Raw genomic sequence first — 20,032 nt, 5'->3', positions numbered from 1 at the left:
ATCAATTGTATTTCTACATACCAGCAACGAACAATCCAAAAATGAAATTAAGAAAAAAATCCCTATTATAATAGCATCAAAAAATAAAACACTTAGGAAAACTACAAAATATTGTTGAAGGAAATTAAAGAAGATATAAATAAATGAAAAGATATCCCCTATTCATGGACTGGACAACTTAATAAGATGGCAAAATTCCCCCAAATTGATCTACACATTCAACACAATCCTTATCAAAATCCCAACTCACGTCTTGCATTTTCTGAAAAAATTGAAAAACTGATCCCTAAATTCATATGGAAATGTAAGCATCCTGGCATAGCCAAAACACTCTTGAAAAAGGACAATGTTGGAAGACTCACACCTCCCAATTACAAAACCTACTATACAGCTTACTACACAGCTACAGTAATCAGGGCAGTGTGGTACTGGGTTAAGAACAGACATATACATAGATCAATGAAACAGAATTGAAAATCTAGAAATAAACCTTTACATTTATGTTCAATTGATTTTCAACAAGGATGACAAGACAACTGGATGAAGAAAGAATCATCTTTTCAAAAAATGGTGCTAGGACAATTGGACACCCGCATGCAAAAGAACAAAGTTGGAAAAAAATTTGACATTTCCTTCAAAATGTTAAACATAGATCACCATATGACCCAGCAATCCCAGTCCTACATATATACCCAAGAGAAATGAAGACATACAGCTACACAGAAAAAACTTGTACATGAATGTTCACAGCAGTATTATTTATAATACTCAAAGAGTGGAAACAACTCAATTATCCATCAACTGATGAATGGGTAAACAAAATTTACAATAGAATATTATTCAGAAAGAAAAGGAATGAAGTACTGATACATGCTACAACATAAATGAACTTTGAAAACTTTACAGTAAAGGAAAGAAGCCAGTCACAAAAGGCCACATACTGTATGAATCCATTCATATGAAATGGCCAGATTAAGCAAATCTATCCACAGAAAGAACATTAATGGTTGCCTAGGGATAGATGGAGTGGGAAGAGGAGAGAATGGGTTTCTTTTCAAGGTGATGAAAATATTCCAAAATTAAATAATAGTGATGAATGCACAGCTAACAACCAATAAACAATACACTTTAAATGAGTCAATTTCTAGCATGTGAATTCTCTCAATAAACTTTTAAAAAGAAAATTCACAATTGCAAAGATGTGGAAACAACCCAAGTGCCCATCAATACATGAGTGGATCAATAAAATGTGGTATTATGTATACCATGGAGTTCTACTCAGCCACAAAAAACAATGGTGATATAGCACCTCTTGTATTATCCTGGATAGAGCTGGAACCCATTCTACTAAGTATCCAAAGAATGGAAAAACAAGCACCACATATACTTACCATCAAATTGGTTTTAACTGATCAACACTTAGTAGTAATATACATCAGGTTTTGGGCAGATGGGAGGGGGGAGGAGGGGATAGGTATATACACACATAATGATTACAATGCGCACCGTCTGGGGGATGGACATGCTTGAAGCTCTCACTCGGGTGGGGCAAAGGAAATATATGTAACCTAAACATTTGTACCCCCATAATATGCTGAAATAAAAAAAAAATTTAAAAAAGAAAGAAAAAAAGCTGGGCGCGGTGGCTCATGCCTGTAATCCTATAGCACTCTGGGAGGCCTAGGCAGGTGGATCATTTGAGCTCAGGAGTTCGAGACCAGCCTGAGCAAGAGCAAGACCCCGTCTCTATTAAAAATAGAAAGAAATTATATGGACAGCTAAAAATTTATATATAGAAAAAATTAGCCAGGCATGGTGGCACATGCCTGTAGTCCCAGCAACTCGGGAGGCTGAGGCAGTAGGATCACTTGAGCCCAGGAGTTTTGAGGTTGCTGTAAGCTAGGCTGATGCCACGGCACTCACCCTAGCCCGAGCAACAGAGTGAGACTCTGTCTCAAAAAAAAAAAAAAAGAAAGAAAGAAAGAAAAAAACCAAACAATATGTGACAAAAGCAGGAGTGAAAATAAAGACATTTTTATATTAAAAAAAAAAGAAAGAAAAGAAGTAGGCAAGGATGGATCTGGATAAAGATGATCCATACGTTAAACCATGAAAATGGACCTCTAGCTCACACTATATATAAAAATCAGTTCTATATTGATTAAGAACTTAAATACCAGAAATAAAACTTTAAAACTCTTAGTAAAAATGCGATGAATATATTTTATATATTCTTAAACAGGACACAGAAATCATTCACTATAAAATTCAAGACTGATAAATTTGACTGTATTAAAATTTAGAACATTTGTTCATCAAAAGTCCCTTTAAAAAGCAAAAAGTCAAGTTATAAATTAGAAGATACTCACAATACACAAAACTGACAAATGATTAGTATAAGGAGTATTTCTTAAACACATAGAATTCTATAAGAAAAGGACAAACCAATAGAAAATGGGCAAAATAAATGAAAAGTTATTTCACAATGTTACAGCAAGTGTTACAGCTAGTGGTCCCGAGGACAAACCCAGCGGCACACGGAGAGTGGGAGAATCAAGGTTTATTCGCCGGCGGGCTCAGAGGAGTCTCACCACCAAATTCTGAGCTCCGTCTACCCAATTTTTCCCACTTTTATTAAGTTGGGGTGATCCAAGGGGTGGAGGGTCTCAGGTGACTAATGCTGGCCAGGTAATAGGTTAGGTTAGTTGCTGCACCAGATAATAGGTTTAGTGTTATGCTGATGTGCTAGATGTTCGGTTAGTGATATGCTAATGTACCAGGTGTTAGGTTAGTAATATGCTAATGTGCCAGGTGTTAGGCTAGTATTATGCTGATGCGGGTCTTCCGTTAAGGGTGGGGGGGTCTCAGGTGGCTGCTGTGCTAAGTAATAGATGGGGGTTTTCCTTATCAACAGTACAGGAAACACATATGACCAATAGACATTTGAAGAATGTCACATCATTGTGATCAAGGAAATGTAAATCAAGAAACACTTCATTGAAATACCATTGTAAACTCATTTGGCCAAACTTTTAAAATCTGATAATACCATATATTGAAGGACACATGGATTCATAGGATCTCCTATACATGTTGATGGAAATGTAAACTGTAAACCAGTTTGAACATTGACATACCATATAACCCAGCAATTCCATTCCAAAGTATACACAAGAGAAATTCTTGCACATGTACAGTAAGAGACACGCATAAGAATGCTTAAAAGCACTATTCACAAGAGGAGAAAAGGGGAAACAATGCAAATGGCCATCAATGAAAAAGCAAATTAAATAAAGATGTGGTATATTCACACAATGAAAGATAATGCAGCCATCAAAAAGAATGAACTACAGTTTTATGCAACAATTTCAATGAATCTTAGCAACTTAATGTTAAGTAATAAAATATAAAAATTACCACAGTTAAAGCACAGTGTATATATTACCTTTTTTAACTTCTCATTTAATGTTCAAAACAAAGAATAAGGAAATAAGATTTTGCAATGTTTTGATAGGGAACTGGCTACTGGCTTGAAGGTGTTTTAGCAACAAGTGAAAATCAAATTTGCATATTGGAAAGAGTAGTCTGGCTATGGTATGGAAGACTAGCTGGAGTTGGAGCAAACCTGAGGCACAGAGATCATTCTGGGAACTACTGATAAGTCCAGTCAAAAGTGAAGAGGAGAGGAGAACCTGAAAAACAATGGCAGTAAGAACAGACAGGATGGAAACAGATCTGAAATCTATTCAAAGAGTTATGACTGACTAGATATAGAAGGTGAAGGAAAGGGAAGAGGTGAGAATAACTCCCAAGTTTCAGATCTGAGTGATGAAGGGGCTTAGAGTCAATAACAAGAGTTCATTATTTGACATATTGAGTTTGAGGAGACTTTGGGATATCAGTATTCATGTAGTTTCCTCCCACTATGCATAACTATTAATATAAAGTCTGATGCCTCCTCCTTCAAGGCCAATCCTCCATTCTTTATAAAGCCCCCTCTGATGTTCAAACAACCCAATCAAATGTCATCTCTCCTTCTTTGAACCTGCACTGCACTTTGTTTTCATTTATAACATTTATCTTACTCTAATCCAGGGTTTCTCAACCTTGGCACCACTGACATTTTGGACCAGATAAGTCTTTGTTGTGTGGGGCAGTCCTTTTCAGTGTAGCATGCTTGGCAGCATCCCTTGCCTCTACCCACTAGATGTCAGCAGCAACCTCCAAATTGTGACAATCAAAAATGTCTCCAGCTGAGTGTGGTGGTGAGGGCCTGTAGTCCCAGCTACTGTGGAATCTGAGGCAAAGGATGGCTTAAGCCCAGGAGTTTGTGGTTGCAGTACGTTGTTATGATCGCAACTGTGAATAGCCACTTCACTCTAACCTTGGCAACATAGCAAGACTCCATCTCTTAAAAAAAAAATATGTCTCCGGACACTGCCAAATATCCCCTGGAGGCAACCTCCCCCAGCCACCACTAAGAACCATGGATCTAGGCTATATAAAATGTGGGTTCTTATTTTATACCATTATGAAATCATAAATACCTTGAAAGCAGCAACTTTACAACCTTTACATAAAATCAATATGAAAAATCCATTCTTACATACTAATTAAGGTAGGTTAGGACACAGTTATCTATGTTCAATTTACTACTATTTCCAAATCACAAACATCTTTAAACGTAATTATTTCTCATTGACACAGACATACCCAGCCAATTAGCTCAAAGTATAAAGGACTTATGTACTGCAATTATTTTTTTAAGAAGTGAAAAACTTTAGGCTACACATACTAGATTCTCTTAGGAACATAACCATTAACGAAGCCATTTTTGAGTAAAATTCAAATTCACAAATGTTCTAGAATTGGAAAGTTTCCATAGAGTTCAAATAAAAGTTTAAGCCACAGTTATTTCATATCTGTCTCTTGTCATCTAGAATCTCTAATATTCTACTGAAAGAGATGGAAATAATTTAAAATACAGTGACAACAATCTATGTCACAAATTGTAAAAGAGTACACAGAATCAACAATGTCCACCAAAAGGAAAGAACTTACTTTCCTACCTGGAAAAACTTTTCTTTAAAAAATTTGATATAAAAAATACATTAGAAAATAGCTACTGTTTACCCATTACAGTCCACTGACTGGTATCCTGTAAGTGGAATTTATAACTCATTTGAAAGAGGAGAAATGTAAAGATTAAAAGTTAAAGTTTAACCTTTAGCAGATTGAGTGCACTAGTTGAAAGTGAGACTAAACAGAACCTTAAACTGTTATTAAATTGACATATACAGTTTTCTTTCATTACATTAAATGGTTCCCTGTAGTGTAAGGTATTTTTTTCTATAAAAGAGAAACAGACAACCCTTTCTCAAACTTTTCAGATAACTAATTATAAGAGGATTACAATTTTTCAAGAAGTACCCAAATACACCCAAAGTGTAGAGAAAAGGGGGAAACTAAAAGATATCCCTTTCTAGGCCATGATGATAACCAGCCTCCGAGAACGGTGGGTGGGCATCACACAGTTTAAGCATCTCTCAGAGTGGGCTGCTGAGCAGGGCTGGGAAAACAATATGTTCTTTTGCAAAGGTTCACTGTGTGCCTTGGAACTTAAATAAATACCCCCTCCCAGCAAATCAATTTTGTAAGTCTTCAATTACTTTTATTTGTGAAAAGTGTCCCTAGCATCACCTCTTTATGTTGTCACTGAGGTTCTAGATCTTGTCTACCCTTATGCTTTTGAAGCCAAATAAATGCTTCAGAGTTTATATCACAAATAATCTAAATTGAAATATTACTTTTTAAACCTTAAGGAAAGTACTCCACTATCCCCAATTTTAAAACATCCCAATCAACCACTTCTATTCTTATACATGTCATGCAGCAAGCATCTAACCTAACTTTTCTGGAAGCTTTCCCAAACTAAATTAACCCCCAATAAATTAAGCCTTATGATACAGTTCCATATCTCTCATTTGTACAGTCTATTGAAGTATACTATTTTGAATACTAGTATATATTATAATGTAATTCTTCTCTAATTGTTATACATATTACTATATACATTCAACTATTTTATAAACGCTTCAAGGACAAGAACCATGTCTCTTTCTTTTCTATTAGCCATAATCATGTTTCTAAAGTTGGAGTTCAATAAATTCTTGTTTAACGAACCCATTCTAAAACTATCAGAAAGTGAGGCATAAGCTATGCAAATACACATAAAACACACCACACCACAAACAAAAACCTATTAAGCATTTATTTTTCAGATAAAATAGTCTATTTATTGGCATAGTGTTTATTTTAATAACAGTTTTGGTTTTTTCCCATTTGTATAATAATAGCTTTGTTATAAAGAGAGAATTGTTACAGTGGAAATAACACTGTGATAGTGGTAGAGTTTGAAAACCTAGGCTCTGATCCATACTCTGCCATAGATTGGCCATTTAACTTGGAGCAAATCACTTAACCTCTCTCAACCACAAGGAGTAATTACTATGTACCCTGCCAAACTCACAGGGTTATGATTAGGATAGAATAGGATAATATATATGAAAGTGCTTAGAAATTTATAAAGAGTTGTATAAATGGAATTATTTTAATGATGAATGTAATCCAATTTAAGACACCATTCTATTTCAAAATGTGAACTTGCAAAAGAAAGAAATTAAAGGACAGCTATTTATGCTATAAAATTTATCACTGAATAAAATAAATCACTACAAATTCAATCTACAGCAATTAAAATATGAGTCAACTGCCAAAAATGTGCTTCATATTCAATTTTTCAGGAAGACATTTGTTACATAAAGCAAGGCAGATATTTTAATAAGGCCACAAAATCACAATCATGAGCTCATTCCACTAAATGCACTGACTGGACCTTCACCTATGTAACAAAATCAGATGCTACAGTTTATCTGGCTCCATTTTCCAAACTGATGCATGCACCATGCCCCACAGTTGAAGAGGTGAACCAGCACATGCAGGAAATACTAGAGTTGACTTCTGGTTTACAGGAAAACACGTGATTATCCAGGACACAGCACAATCTGATGTATGTAAGAATTCCTAAATCTGTTTCACAGACTTACTGTTCATGTACATAAACAGGTATAAAGAAGCAGAGAAAGCAGCTGCAAGTAGGCTGAAACACATCCACGTATTTGTATCACTGGTGACAGGGTCAACTATGAAAGGATTCAGGATTTGTTTGAGTAACCATTAAATGCATTTTCAAATCAACAAGTTATCATAGTATCCAGGTGGGACCAAAAAGTTTTAGGCAATTTCCCTTCATCTTGCCAAATTACCTATAGACCATCTCAGAGAAGAGATTACAGCTGTGAACTAAAATAAAATCTTAAGGCTTCCCCCAACGGGCTGACTGAATGGACCCCCTCTTGGCCTAGGGGATTATGCTAAAACTAAACTGCCTGCCAGGAGGAGGGAGGTCAAAGAAGCCTCATCATGCCCGGGAGGTATCCTTTATAGCCCATTAACAGGCCTAAGAGTAAGCAAGACAAACCTGCAGGTCCTTAATTTACATAACAAATATATTGTCCTGCAAATATTTGTTACAGGAAATGCAACTCTAGTATTTCCTGCTCGTCTCTGATAAACAGACCTCCATATCTTAAAACATTCCAAACCTTTAGACAAAGTTTCATGTCTTTAACCAATTACCAAAGAATCGTTAAAACCCACCTATAATCTGTAAGCGCCCCCCCCCCTCCACCGCTCCACTTCAAGATGGCCCACCTTTTCAGGCCAAACTAATGTAAACCTTCCACATATTGATTTATGACTTTACCTGTAATCCCTGTCTCCCTGAAATGTATAAAACTGTAACCCAACCATAGTAAGTCCACTTACTCAAGGCTTCTTGGGCGTGGCTGCGGGTCATGGTCCTCAAATTTGGCTCAGAATAAATCTCTTTAAAATTATTTTACAGAGCTTGGCTTCTTTTCTTGACACAGCACTAGTTAGCTACTTTACTGAAAAGGATTACCAAATTTCTGATCCCTGTTTTTACATCCTTATGTGGGTGAAAATTTTAACCAAGAAGTATCTGGAAGGCACATCTACTCAAAAAGGTCAAGAGCACAAACCAACAATTGACGATTCAAGTAAATTGGCAAATTCCCCATTTTAAATGTTAATCTTCTAGAGTGGCTACAATAATCATTTGGCTTTGAGCTGGATTCCAGTAAGTTAGAGGAGTGAGGCTGAAGAGGGAAAGAGAAAGAAGGAGGAAAGTTTGATAGGAACAGAGGGAGGGGCAGGTGAAGAACAGACACCAGAAATGCAGAGAGGTAAAAAGACACCAAAGATAAAATTTGCCCACAGCTGCCTACCATCCATTTTCTGTCATAGCAAGCCTGTTAACAGAGAAAACAAGATTTTGCTGGTACATATTTTGGGGGCACTATTTATGCAAATTTATCAAGCAGTATGAAATGTAAAATTATGCACGGAAACTAAGGTTCCCAGTAAGTTTTCTATTCACAATATGATGTGATGAATAGACACAATATGATGGAAAAAATGAGTCTCTGCTTCACACAACTCTACTGAAAAGAACATTGAACTAGAACTTGAGCACTTAGTTCCTAGTTTTGGTTTTGACCCTCTTGACAAGTGGCTTTAAGGTTAATCACTAAACTTTTATCAATGTTCTCATTCACTCAAACAACAAATATTTCTTAAGTTCCTAAAAACCAAGCTACTTTAAGGTTTCTCAACTCTGACAGCACATTAGAATCACTTGGGAAATTTTATTTTTAAAAGTCCCTTTGCCCCTGAGATTCTGGTTTAATGCGTCTGGGGTGGGGCCCAGGGATAGGTTAAAAAAAAAAAAAAACTCCCTTGCAATTTTAATGTTTGGCCACAGTGGCAAACCACTTGTCTATTCCCTCTTAAGTATATGTGTGGAATGGCAAAATAATGCAAAAAGCCCTCCCACTTCTTTTGAAATTTATCAATTTCCTCTTATTCAATATTGTTTCAACCCAGATTCTCATCACCTCTCACCTAGATTAACATAATAGCTTCTTAGCTATTTTTCCTTCCTCTAGCCTCTTTCCAATCCAATAAACCATATATGCTTGTCTAACTAATCAGTTTGGTTCTGAAACATTATCCCACAGAGAGTCATTTTAAGTATAACAATATCACCAAGCAGGCCTTTTCATCAAATACAGAATACACAATGTGTATATGTATGTGTATGTATGTATAATCTTAAACATGCTCTGTTTTTCCTTACTTCTGGTGTACCTACTTTCATTTACACATTTGAATTTACATTCAAAAATACTGCTCCTAAAAACTTCAGGGCTAAATTTTGTCAAAAACAAATGACAAATGAGTCACCCACAGATATCTCATTTAAATGAAAAAAGAGCAGCAGCAGATCTTTTTTATTCTTAGCTGATTTTGAAATATTTCCACAAGAAACATGCATTCAAGTGAGAAGAAAAAGTAAAATGAAGTTTATGATGAATGAATGTTTACCATGAACAAATATGGTTCTGGTTTGTGTTGAAACTTGCCTCAGAAAACCAACTGAAGGCTTAAAGCCAAAGGTTATAATGCATAAGATGACATTCATATTTATGAGGAATACTAGCAAATATAATAAAAGGAATATATAATGAGAAGACTGAACAAGAATATGGCTTATTCCCAGCCTGTAAGGGACTCTCCATTTCTGAGGGATAGCAAGACAGAAACATAAGAAGAAAATAAAGCCAGGTAAGTGGTAAAGACAATAAGCGTCATGGAAATTCAAAGAAATAGGAGACTGCTATGGACTAAGGGAGTTGGAGACAGCTTCTTGGAAGAGCTGGACCTTGAACAAAATTAAATAGGTGGCGAAGAGAGGGAAATCCCAAGCATGCAGATGGTCTTGTATAAAGATGAGGCAGAAAGGCACAAAATATATCTGAGGAACAGAGAGTTGACCTAGTTGAAAGAAAGGGTTCTATGTAGGAGTGTTCTGGGAGATAAGGTTGCAATAATACATTGGAGCCAGACAGCGAAAGCCCTGAATGCCAAGCTAGGATGCTTAAACTTTGTTCTGCAGATAGAAGGATCCTTGATAGGTTATAAAGAACAACAAACAAGAACAATATATATCCCTATAATGATGCAGTCTGAAATCATTTTTCTTGAAGCCTTTGAAGAACACACCAAGGAGAATAGTATCTTGCCAATAGTCATAAATATATGAACATATTATTTAGGAAATCTGTTCAGAGTGAAGGAGTAAATACTCAAACATGCTTTCCAAAATATAAAATCAGTGATCAATTACGAATTCATAGTTCTTAGGATAATCCCTAAAAGAATCACTGGGTGGACAGCTTCAATTTTAGGTTTTCTTCCTCTCCCCACCCTGCTCCAACACACACATATACCCTGATTTAATATCTAGAAACTGAATACACGGAAATTGTCTTGTTCTAAAAATAAGAGATCTCTTACTACTTCTCATTATGGGTGAATTTACTTACTATATTGTTTCAAAATCACTACATCTATTAAAATAATTTTGTCCAAGATTTATTTCAGCAAAGCACATGAAAACAAACACATAAATAACAAATTTAAAGATTATGAAAAGCAAAAAAACCTTTCATTAAACCAAAACATACCTAAAATAATTCAGTATTGGTTTATAAGAGAATGTGTTCCTAACAAAAAAATGCCACCCACAACAAAGACTACCATTAAGTATATGAAGAACCAATAGCCAATTTCTCATCCAAAATGATTAGCCATTAATCCACAACTCCATAAAGAATGGAGTTAATTTTTTTTCTCAAAAGCGCCCTTAAAATTGTTGGCTCTTTCTGCAATAAAAATTAAGACTCTAAGATAACTCAAAACAAGGATTATCGTTCCCCTAGTAACCAGACACATAAGTGATTGATGATTTAATTTGCCACTGCAGCAAATACTAATTTAACTGCCACTACCTTCTCAACACCAGGAAAATGAAAAATCTCAGTCTTTAAAGGCATACGTGATAAGAAAGAAGCCAAGACTATCCTAGGATGATTAAGCCACACAAAATAAGAACACGGAAAAACCATGGCAATACTGCTGCTGTACTCTGAAAAGGGGTATGCCAATCTTGCAAGCACGCATGCCTTTAAGGAATATGTAGATTCCTTAAACCAGACCAGTATTGTCTGGTTTGGTTTTGTTTTTTTCCGGGAAGGATGGGAACATCCAGGAGAGTTGAAAGAAATACATTAAGGAAGGTGTCAATACCTCCCTCCCACCCTTACTGGGGAAACTCGCTTTAACAATAATGCTCTTTCGCCCCTAACATCCCACCCAGTTTGCACACATCCTTCAATCAGCATTCCCCCCTCTGCCCTAGTCCCTGCTTGGCCCCTCACGTTCAGGAGAACTGGCTGCTCCGACTTTGTTAGCGTCGCCGCCCCCGCGCACCCGCCCAGACCAGCAGAGTCCAACAACGCAGCCACGCAGCCACCCACTCCCTCCACCGCCTCCTTCTCAGCCCAGCTTCCCCTCCCCCCGTCCTGTCACCTGCTTGGGTGGTGTCCGTGAGGTCGTAGACGCTGCCCGGGAAGTCTCGGAGTTTTCTACCACTGAGGTTCAGGATGCCAGAGTTGCCCGCCTCCTCCAGGGCCCTGTCCAGGCTCCTCACGGTGTGCTGAGGCTGCAGGCTCCCCGGGTTCCACTGCGGCCCGTTGGGGAACGGCTGACCGAAAAGAGTAGGTACCGGGATGGGCACCACCAGGGTCCCGCCGCCGCCTCCCCCTCCGGCTCCGCCACCTCCCCCTCCGGCCGCGCCACCGCCACCGCTACTTCCACCTCCACCACAACCGCCGCCCCCACTGTTACCACCACCTCCCTGACTCGCCGCCATGTTCCTGGGAGAGAGAATAGCCCCCGACAATACTCGCAGCCTGAGCCGCGAGTGTAGGGGGTTCTTAGGACGCATGCGCAGGCTGGGGGCGTGGGGGGGGCGGAGGTAGAGGGTGGGATTGAACCGGGGGGCGGGCTGGGAGGAGGTGTTGGATAGGGAAGAGATGATGTTCTAAAGTGCAGAACGCTTGCTTTAGGAAATGTATGATCAGAGGAAGGATGCTAAATCCCGGTTCCGCTGCTTTGGGTACCAAAATCTTGCAAAGCGACGCCAGGCTAACTATAGGTCATTTTGGCCATATGTCCCCAAATCTCTAAGTTGCTTCACCGTTTTCGTTCTGCAAAACAAAAACAAATATATGAGATACGGATGAAAGGGATTCGTTCCAGAATAGATATAAACAGCATTAGATGGGCTATCGGGCAGCTTATTAAGAAGCTTACTGCAAATACCTCAGGAATCATTTATCAGTGCTAACAGAGAAAGGCTGGCTGGGGAGTCATTTGGGAAGGAAAACTGATGCAGTATTGAGTTTTAGGCATATACGAATTTTGCCATCATTTAGAATACCAAAATAGGAAAAGACTTTTAAATCGTTTTCAAGGAAGCCTCTCGTTTGAGTGTGTGGGGCTCAGCCAAACTGCTGCTTTCCAAAACTTGGAAGAGTTCTCAGCATTCTGTTCTATCGCTCTTTGAAGTTGTGCCAAGATCTCCAAAATATCTCTAGTTTTTTCTCATCTTGTCAGTGTTGCCTGATGAAAAACTCTGATCATCACACAACCTTAAAGATTATTTTTGAAATACAGGTTTTGGTTTTAGATGGAATTCTGAAGATTTAACGCTGAGTATATGAAGCCAATCAATCTTGAATTTTAGAAGTTCATTCTTAGAACCTGAAGACATTTTTAATGCAAAGGAGAAAAAAAAAGAAAGTTCAAACTTCTTTATCAGGCATTTGAGGCCTCCATAATCTGACCTCACCCTACCCAGTCTGGTTTATCACCCAACCATTTAGGCCACGGCCATCCCTCTACCCACTACCCTCACCACTCCCAATCAGAGTCATTCAAATCTTTTTCACTAATATTCAGTAAAGTTACTGAAGAAAACTATCAGAATGCTTGGGCATATTCAGTTATTATATCATTAATTTGAATATCCTGTGCATCTTTTTTTACGTCTATTTCAATTTGAGCAATATGTTGACAGACTCATTTTTTTTAAAGAAATCTCCACTTCACCAAAGTTTGCCTGCCATACGCTCTACGTTGTAAAAGAATACAGGGAAGAATTACAACTTGTTTAAATTGCTTTGTGTCTATACTGGTTAATTAAAATAACTATATTGTGAGAAATTACATTCACCATATGCATGAACGACAGAAGGAATGGAACTGAGAATCAGACTCTGTACAGTGAACTACCAAGTGCAAATTATTAAAACCCACTGGTGTCAGGAATGTTGTACCTTGTACCTCATTTTCCTTATATCTCAAATCAAGTATTAATTGAGAACTTCCAAAATTAAGAGGGATGAGAAGGAAAACTCAATTCATTATGGAAAAGATTAGATATTTTAATAATTAGGCAATGAGAAGTTTTACAATTATTTAAAAGAATGTATTGGACTCCAGGAAAAATGTGTTCTGAGGATCAGGATACCTATTAAGTGAAAAAGGCCATGTACAACCAAATTGAAGAGGGATAGTCTAAGTAAGAAAAATGGGATACCTACAAAGTAAGCTAGGTATACATGAAAATCAAACAAACATAACGTTTTGTAGAGCTCTTTGACAGGAACACCAAGGCCAAAAGGAGGTAAAAGATTTAGAAGAGAGAGCATGAAGTTTAGAAATGTGTTCTACTCCTTTAACTCCCCGTGTAATACTTGGAAAAATGACTTAAAATTTCTGTACTTCAGTGCCTTTGTAGGTAACACTAGAAAATAACGATAATAATAATACTTAAATAGTGCTTACTATTTGCCAGGAACTGTCCTAATTGTTTAAGGTATATTAAGTCATTCAATCCTTATAACAATCCTGTAAAATAGGTACTATTATTCTTCCATTTTATAGATGAGGGAAAATAGAACATACCTCACGTAGCAGTGTTGCAAGAGTAAATAAGGTCACATATATAAAGTGACAAGCACAATACCTGGCATTCATTCATTCATTTATTTAATAAGCATTTAGTGAGCAATTACTCTGTGTCAGGAACTGTTCTCCATGACAGTAATATTATAGCATTAGGTAGTCAATAAATGTTAGCCGCTTTACTATACCTCTGCCCCCTCGAAAAGTAAAATAAAATAATAAAGAATATATAAAATGTAGGAAGCCATTTTAAAAATCATTAAATTCCTTGATAATTGTGGTAAAGAGATATCTGAGATATTGCATAGGTTTTTTGTGTCAGTCTATACTAGCAGATATTTTATGGTGATTAGTATTTCAAAGCTATCCCTGAAATGACACTTGGTAATTGGTTAAATTATAGCCAATACTCAGATTTATCCAAGCCAAATTTACAAATGTATGTTGATAAATCACCAGAACTGGATGACATATATCAAAGATTATAAAAGGAAAACAAGAAGAAAGTAGGGGAGTTCTGAACAAAACATGCCTCTGTTAAAGCACTGGCAGACTGCAAATATAATTTCTGTTCAAGAGAACTGCAGAGGAGACTTCTGAAGTTCCAGGCCAGTTTATAGTCACTGCTATTTGAAATGCTTGTAAATAATATAGAGGAGGAAAGGCACAGTCAAATGGCCAAAGCTACAAATTCTTCTGTTAAAAGTTCAAAGTCATTAGGCTAGAGCACAGGACATTCTTACCAATCTGTAAATAAACCAAACATAAGATATGTTTTAACTCAGGATCTAGAACAAGGCAATGAACTTGGGGATTAAATAGCTCAAAGTATAACATGAATTTAAAAAAAAAAAAAACCCTGATCAGGATCCAGGAAAGAGCCATGAGAATCTCCATAGTCTATTTCCTGAAAACATTACCTACATTATTAATAAATGCTAAATTTGGGGGCTGGGGGAAAATGAAATGTTGGGTATCATCAAGACATGTATCAGAAACCTGAAAAAAACACTTTAATTTACCACATACTAAACTATTGAAGTGAGTTGCAGCTGGAATGAGATGTGTAGTTCTGCTCCCTCCAATCTCAGTCTTGAATTAGAGAAAGCCCTGAGAAATGCATATAAAGTGACTAGAAAAATGGGGGAGGAGGAAACTCATCTGACCCTCCTCCATCTAGTAACTTGACCTTCAGTCTTTTCCAAAATCCCTGTTCCTGCACGAGGCCTTCAGAGGACTATACCTTAACTTATTTCAGCATAATTTTTAGCATACCATATACGACATCCCTGATCCTCCTTCGCCTATCTGTCCTTGGTTCTGTCCTTGCAGATAATCCTTTGCCGTGCTTTAACAAATCCTAACAAACTCATTAATCCCAAAGTTAATATTTATTAATTCAAAAGGGATTTGGACAAATGTATGAATGATCACTATCACTTAGAAGAAGCTATTATATACCTAATCTTCAATGTTGATGTCAACAAGCACGATTGTGGGCTATCTTGGTTAGAATCCCTGCTCTGACGCTTAAAAAATGTGAGATGTTAGACAAATCACTTAACCTCTCAAAGTCTCAGATTCCTCATCTATAAACCAGAGATCATAACATTATTAGCTATTTCATAGGATTATAGTGAAGATTACATGAGATAATTATATAAAGTACCTAGCATATTTTACTAATTATCATCATTGGTTCTAGGTTCACTTTGCCAATAGAACACCTGTCTGAGTGGACCATGAGGTGTCAGCATGGTGGTTCTTAAATTCTGTACTACTCTGCTATTAGCACTAATGGGCACTTTCTTCAATGTTGCTGTTGAGGTTACGTTCCTGTTAATTCACCCCAAGTTTCTGCCTCCTCTAACTTTTGTGTTTTCATTGTAAACAGGTAACTCAACTCCAATTCCTGATTACTGCCTCTAATGCAATCCCAGATATTGACCTGTTCATAGCATGTTCCTAGATTTTAACATGATCCTAGCATGCTAACCTGATATCATGATATCTGTTTAAATATCTGTTCCAAATCCTCCTTAAAAATATATCTTAAATGTCTGGCTTTGGGTAAGCAATACATTTGTTATAAATTCTGAAGAGTTTTCTTATTAGAGTAGCATATAAAAAATGCAGATGGCTGAATTTTGCTAGTTTAACTTGGTCAAAAGAAAGTAAATAATATGTCACATAAAATTATTTTAAACCCATTATGTCCAATTACAAAACATAAGGTTGAGAAAGATTTTTAGTGTTCCTTAAAGTCTCCTGTTTATATATATAAACATGGAAACACACCTGCAGCGGTGTATAAACATGGAGGAAACACCTGGTTTGGATATGGTTTGTGCCCACCAAAACTCATGTTGAAATTTGATCCTCAGTGTGGCAGTGTTGGGAGGTGTGGCCTAGAGGGAAGTGTTTGGGTCATGGGGGCCAATTCCTCATGAATTGCTTGGTGCTATTCACCTCATGGTGGCTGAGTTGCTCTACTGAGACTGGATCAGTTCCCCAGAGAGCAGGTTGTTAGAAAGCAAGGTTCATTCTCCTGTTTGGTCCTCTTCTTCCCATGTGTCCACTTCCCTTTTGACCTTCTCTGCCATGTTTTGATCTAGCACGTGGCCCTCACCAGAAGCTGAGCAGATGCCAGTGCCATGCTTCTCATACTTCCCCGTCTGTAAAACCATGAGTAAAATAAACCTCTTTTCTTTATAAATTACCCAGTCTCAGGTATTCAGTTATAGTAACACAAAACAGACTAAGATAAAGCCATATATTCTCTTGGGCAAGCTTGTCTTATATAGCTCTTCTTGCAATATGGGCCAGAGAACAATGAAATAGGGTCTTTTCAAGCAAAATACAAATTCCTGAAAGTAAAACGTAGACAACTATAATGCTACCTTTAAGCAGGCTATGCCTGTGAGAAGGAAAAAGAGAAGTTAATGGTATCTCGGTAAAGCATATTAAAGGAATTGTGATATCAAGCTACGTTAAAACTCTAGAAGAAAATGTAAGTCCCAAAAGGGTTTGGAGTCTGTATTTCCTTAAGCACAATGAGATAGAAACATTTGCAGCAAAATCTGTGTATAAAATGAAGGTTGGAAGCTGGGCGTGGTGGTAATCCTAGCACTCTGGGAGGCCGAGGCGGGAGGATCGCTTGAGGTCAGGAGTTCGAGACCAGCCTGAGCAAGAGCAAGACCCCATCTCTACTAAAAATAGAAAGAAACTAGCTGGACATCTAAAAATATATAGAAAAAATTAGTCAAGTGTGGTGGCATGCCTGTAGTCCCAGCTACTCTGGAGGCTGAGGCAGAAGGATTGCTTGAGCCCAGGAGTTTGAGGTTGCTGTGAGCTAGGCTGATGCCACGACACTCTAGCCTGGGCAACAGAGTGAGACTCTGTCTCAAAAAATAAATAAATAAATAAAAAATAAAAATAAATAAAATGAAGGTTGGAATGAAATTATAAAAAATCCAGTCGGGCATCTACCAAAGTCTAACTATATATTTTTTTTACTTTAAAATTTACTTCAAATCTTCACCATTCTGTGTAGCATTTATTTCACGTAAAATGTGTCTGGTTTACAAGTTTATGTTTTTCACCTTATCTCCTTCATATTAACCTATGACATGAATCTCTGTTGGATTGTGACTGAGGCATCACCTGATGGCAGTGTGCCCAAATTATGAGAGTTGTTTTGTTTTATTTTGACAGATAAATTTCTTTTAAAGAGGAACTCTATAAACCTAATGCTCTAAACCTAGCAGGGTCACACATGATCCTGAAATCCAATTTTTCTTTCTCTTTGTCAATAATACTTGCTTCTTCTTGACCATGAACTACATCATGACCCTGGTTAGGCTATTAGTAGGTTATCAGAGGAAAGGGTCAAAGCTCTATCCCCTAAACAGAGTGTATGAAGAAATATTGTAGAATATTTTAGATGTGTTTTGTTTTGGTGAGGGATTTGGGAATTTCAACTTTCACTTACATTATAGGTTTAAATTAATAGTGATAACACTCAAGAGGCTATTTATTTTTGCTTAAGTACTTTGTCTATAATTATGGTATGATTCCACAAAGTAGGAGAAAATATATTGATTGTAATGAACTCATGTTTCACACTGCCAGGCTCTAACAGGTGTAATTAATGTAGAAGACTAACATACTTTCCCCCTTTCTTGTGGTTTTAATAGTCTCTTTATTGAAATAGCTAACTCTAGTCATTAAATAATGGAGTAGATAATTCTAAGGTACTAATTAGTAAACGACTGGGTTTTCCTTGATGAACTCAGCTATTTCTTCCATTTTGTACATCTTAAGTATTCTTTAATAAAACCTGCAATTCACTTAGATTAAAATCTTTTATTCTAGGACATATACATAAAGTTCCAGAGGAGTTTAAAATTTTCTTAATTGCCAATGGCTTCTGCAACTGGTCGTAAGCAATAGCCTTTTGATAGGTTGGCAAAACTAAAGACATAAATCCACCACACTGTTTGAATACTAACATCATCTCCACTGCCATAATCTTAATTCAAGTCACTATTTTCTCTGGACTCCTACAGTAGCCTCCTAATTTAGGCCTTTCCACTTCTACTCCTCTGCCACTTAATAACTATGTGGCCTTAGGCAAGTTACTTATCATCTCTGTGCCTCTGTTTCTTCATCTGAAAAATAGGGATGATAATACTACCTACCTTATAGGGATATTGTGAGGATTAGAGTTTGTTAATACAGGTACAGCACCTGAAAGAGTATCTAGCACATAGTAAGTACTCAAAGAATGACAGCTAGTATTATTGTCATTATCATTAACATACTCTGCTTGCTAATAATATCTAGCATTGAAAGGTAAATTCTCTCTTAATTTCACAAGAGCCGTGTGAGGTAGGCATTATTATTATCTCTATTTTATAAGTGAGGACATTATGGTTCAGAGAAATTAAATACTATAATTTGTCCAACATCTCGGCTAAGAAATGGTAAAGCAAAAATTTGAACAGAAGCATGCCTGACTCTTAAACTCAGTCTGTAAACCACTATAACTCCTGGCAGTTATCCATTTGCATTAGTGTCTTTTCTCAGTCCAAAAATCCTTAGATGTTTAACTAAGTCCTTCCAAGCTATCCGCATATAATAGTGATTGCCACTGGCTACTTGCTGCCTGGTTAACTTAAATAAAATTGCTAAGTTTACTCATTAACAACTTCTACCCTGAAAATCTACCTACTTTCTCATAAGGACATACACAGACTGGATTCTTTTCTAAAGTACCATAAACCCAAGATTATGACAATAATCTCTTTAAAGGTTTTTTTCGCATTATGAAAACTTACCCATAATCCTGGTTCCCAAATACAAACAAAGATATGTATTTAGTGATAATATTTTTATGTATTTGGTTCTAGGATTTTTTAGTGACACAAATTTTTTTAATTTATTATATTTATTAATATTTACATTATTTTACAATAATATAAGCATTTATCTTTATTGTTACATACTCTTTACAGATATCATAACCATATGCTATATATTATATATTACCGTATATTACATGACCATGTACTATAGACCTGTGTGTCTATTATTGGATATTTAGGTTCTTACTAATATTCCCTAATTATACATAACCTTGCTATTAAGATTATTATAAATAAAGCATTTGCACATTTATTTATTATTTTCTTATGCTAGATTATAGGAAGTTCAATTATTCAATCATAGAGTAGAAATAGTTTTAAGTATCTTAATAAATATTGCCAAGTTGTTTCCCAAAAGGTTTGTACCAATTTACATCATCAACAGTAATATGCACAAGAACATTTTTGCCAGCACTGGGTATGTTAAGTTTTTAAATACTTTTACTATATTATATATGACCAAAAAGAAAGAATGTTAATTCTTCTGCTGTCAGCTAAGATGGAATAACAGGGACTGAATTTACCCTCCTACCTGAAACAACCAAAAACTTGGTCAAAGTATATGAAGCAATGATTATTGAGACACTGAA

At 36.6% G+C, this 20,032-nt stretch overlaps 1 protein-coding gene across 2 annotated transcripts in view; it reads right to left on the bottom strand.

The window, feature by feature from the left end:
- The window catches only part of LRCH2 (leucine rich repeats and calponin homology domain containing 2), a 111,962-nt gene extending 99,990 nt beyond the window's left edge, over positions 1-11,972 (bottom strand). For both annotated transcript variants that reach the window (XM_069463502.1, XM_069463503.1), the window contains exon 1: positions 11,575-11,972. In XM_069463502.1, coding sequence (XP_069319603.1) covers positions 11,575-11,917 — 343 coding nt within the window. In that variant the 5' untranslated portion in view covers positions 11,918-11,972. The remainder of the gene's footprint in view (positions 1-11,574) is intronic.
- Positions 11,973-20,032: the final 8,060 nt, after the last annotated feature.

Source organism: Eulemur rufifrons, chromosome 30, assembly GCF_041146395.1.
Source record: "Eulemur rufifrons isolate Redbay chromosome 30, OSU_ERuf_1, whole genome shotgun sequence".
Classification (NCBI taxonomy): domain Eukaryota; kingdom Metazoa; phylum Chordata; class Mammalia; order Primates; family Lemuridae; genus Eulemur; species Eulemur rufifrons.
Note: the sequence above shows the minus strand (reverse complement) of the source record. Positions and strands in the feature narration are given on the sequence as shown.